Source organism: Atta cephalotes (genome assembly GCF_000143395.1).
Source record: "Atta cephalotes unplaced genomic scaffold scaffold00014, whole genome shotgun sequence".
In the NCBI taxonomy this organism is placed as follows: Eukaryota; Metazoa; Arthropoda; class Insecta; order Hymenoptera; family Formicidae; genus Atta; species Atta cephalotes.
In genome coordinates, this window is record NW_012130078.1 from 2,810,278 (window position 1) to 2,812,015 (window position 1,738).

The 1,738-nt window shown below is 28.2% G+C and overlaps 1 protein-coding gene across 1 annotated transcript in view; it reads right to left on the reverse strand.

The window, feature by feature from the left end:
- Nucleotides 1–1,502, reverse strand: part of LOC105617871 — a 4,592-nt gene extending 3,090 nt beyond the window's left edge. The window contains exons 1-2 of the mRNA XM_012199415.1: nucleotides 1,304–1,502; nucleotides 1,132–1,220 (exon numbers count right to left, since the gene is read on the reverse strand). Coding sequence (XP_012054805.1) covers nucleotides 1,132–1,220; nucleotides 1,304–1,502 — 288 coding nt within the window. The remainder of the gene's footprint in view (nucleotides 1–1,131; nucleotides 1,221–1,303) is intronic.
- Between the last annotated feature and the right edge of the window lie 236 nt (nucleotides 1,503–1,738).

Sequence of the window (1,738 nt, forward strand, 5' to 3'; positions counted from 1 at the left end):
GAGAGAGAGAGAGAGAGAGAGAGAGAGAGAGAGAGAGAGAGAGAGAGAGANAAGAGAGAGAGAGAGGAGAATTTTATAGAATGTTTTTACATCCTAATTAAAATTACTATTATTAACAATTAACATATTATACATATATTAGCGATTGTTTTTCGATTTATTAATATTTGAGAACGATATAAATATAATGGATTTATAATAATCACAATTTTCTGAAAAAAAGTAAGTAGAAACCAAACAAATATCATGGAGTAAATATATTTTCGTAACAGTATTTCTAAAAAAATAAATATTTTATAAAATAAATATAATGCTTTTTTATTGCAGATTTTTGATAGAATTGCATATTTAAAGAACAGTTTTGTAAAGAACAATTAAAAAAGAAAAAATTTGTTAAAGTACCAGGGACCCTGAGTGAAAGATTTTTTCGATTCAGTTCCGGTTCCGATTTAATAAAATATCAAATAAATATTCCGGTTTTAGTTTCATAACTTAGAATAAATTCTTGCAATATGTTGATGAGGAAGATCTAAATAAAAAAAATGCTAGTATCTTAAAAAAAGTTTACATTAAATATGTCTCGCAATCCCGCCAGATTTCTTATATCATTTGTGGTTTTCGGTTCCAATTTTCATTCGGATCCTTGTTATATACACAACATTTTATAATTAATATTTTTTCGCCGCTGGGATGTAAAAATACTCCAAATGATTATTCCCGGATGTAATACATAACAATAAAATTAATTTTATTTAATACCTGATTCATAATTAAGTAAAACGTTTGCTTTAAAATCGCCAGATTTTTTAGATAAAAAATTAGCAGTGAGTTGCATCATTTCTTCTTCTCCCAATATGCCTTTTGATGGTTCAATTGAGAAACACGAACTAATACAATAAAAATTACTATATATAGATCTCAAATTGTTTTGGCGTAATTGTCTAATATTAAAAAAAAATGTTTTTCTATAAATATTTTAGCAACATACGTGGATTATATTTAAAGTATCATATAAACAAATTTTTTATTTGGAAATATAATAGTTTATTAAATTTTAGTTTTTAATTAAATATAACATTACTTTTCTGAACAAAAATTAAAGATCGCTGGTGCATCTCCTACATTGCGTACCAGAATAGTTTTTGAAGAGGGAATTTTCACTGCAGTAACTGGTATTTCGATCTGATCAGGAATGTCTAGAATAGGTCTCAAACCGATGGCTAGAATAATATCAATATAGCATTACTCATATGTTATGTGATCATACGTAATTATAATATAATTTCCTTCCCCCTCCCCTCACCGATTATTGGTACCATGAAGTCCTCAGTATCACTGATAAACTTGATATGATGTTCGTAATCCCGTTTCTCTAATGGACTGAACCTGACATTATAAATTTGAACGAGTCCTGGAGCTATCATAGTACTATAATTTGATCTATGATATTCCACGGAAAAGAAAGGATCAGGGTCGCGCGAGAGCTTCAGGGATCGTGACATCTTTGATACAATATTTAGAAAATGGAATCGAGGTTAAACTCATGAATATTATATAATATAACAATCGTGAAGAGAGTTAGTGTAAGAATCTAAAGCGTTAGTTAAATATTAACAAGATATATGATTAGAGTAGAAAAGATTTACTTTTGTCAAGTTTTGAATCGTGAGTGTCATATTATACAAATTGCCAGGAACAAATCGTTGAAAAAGAATAATATTAGGCGAAACTTTAAAGC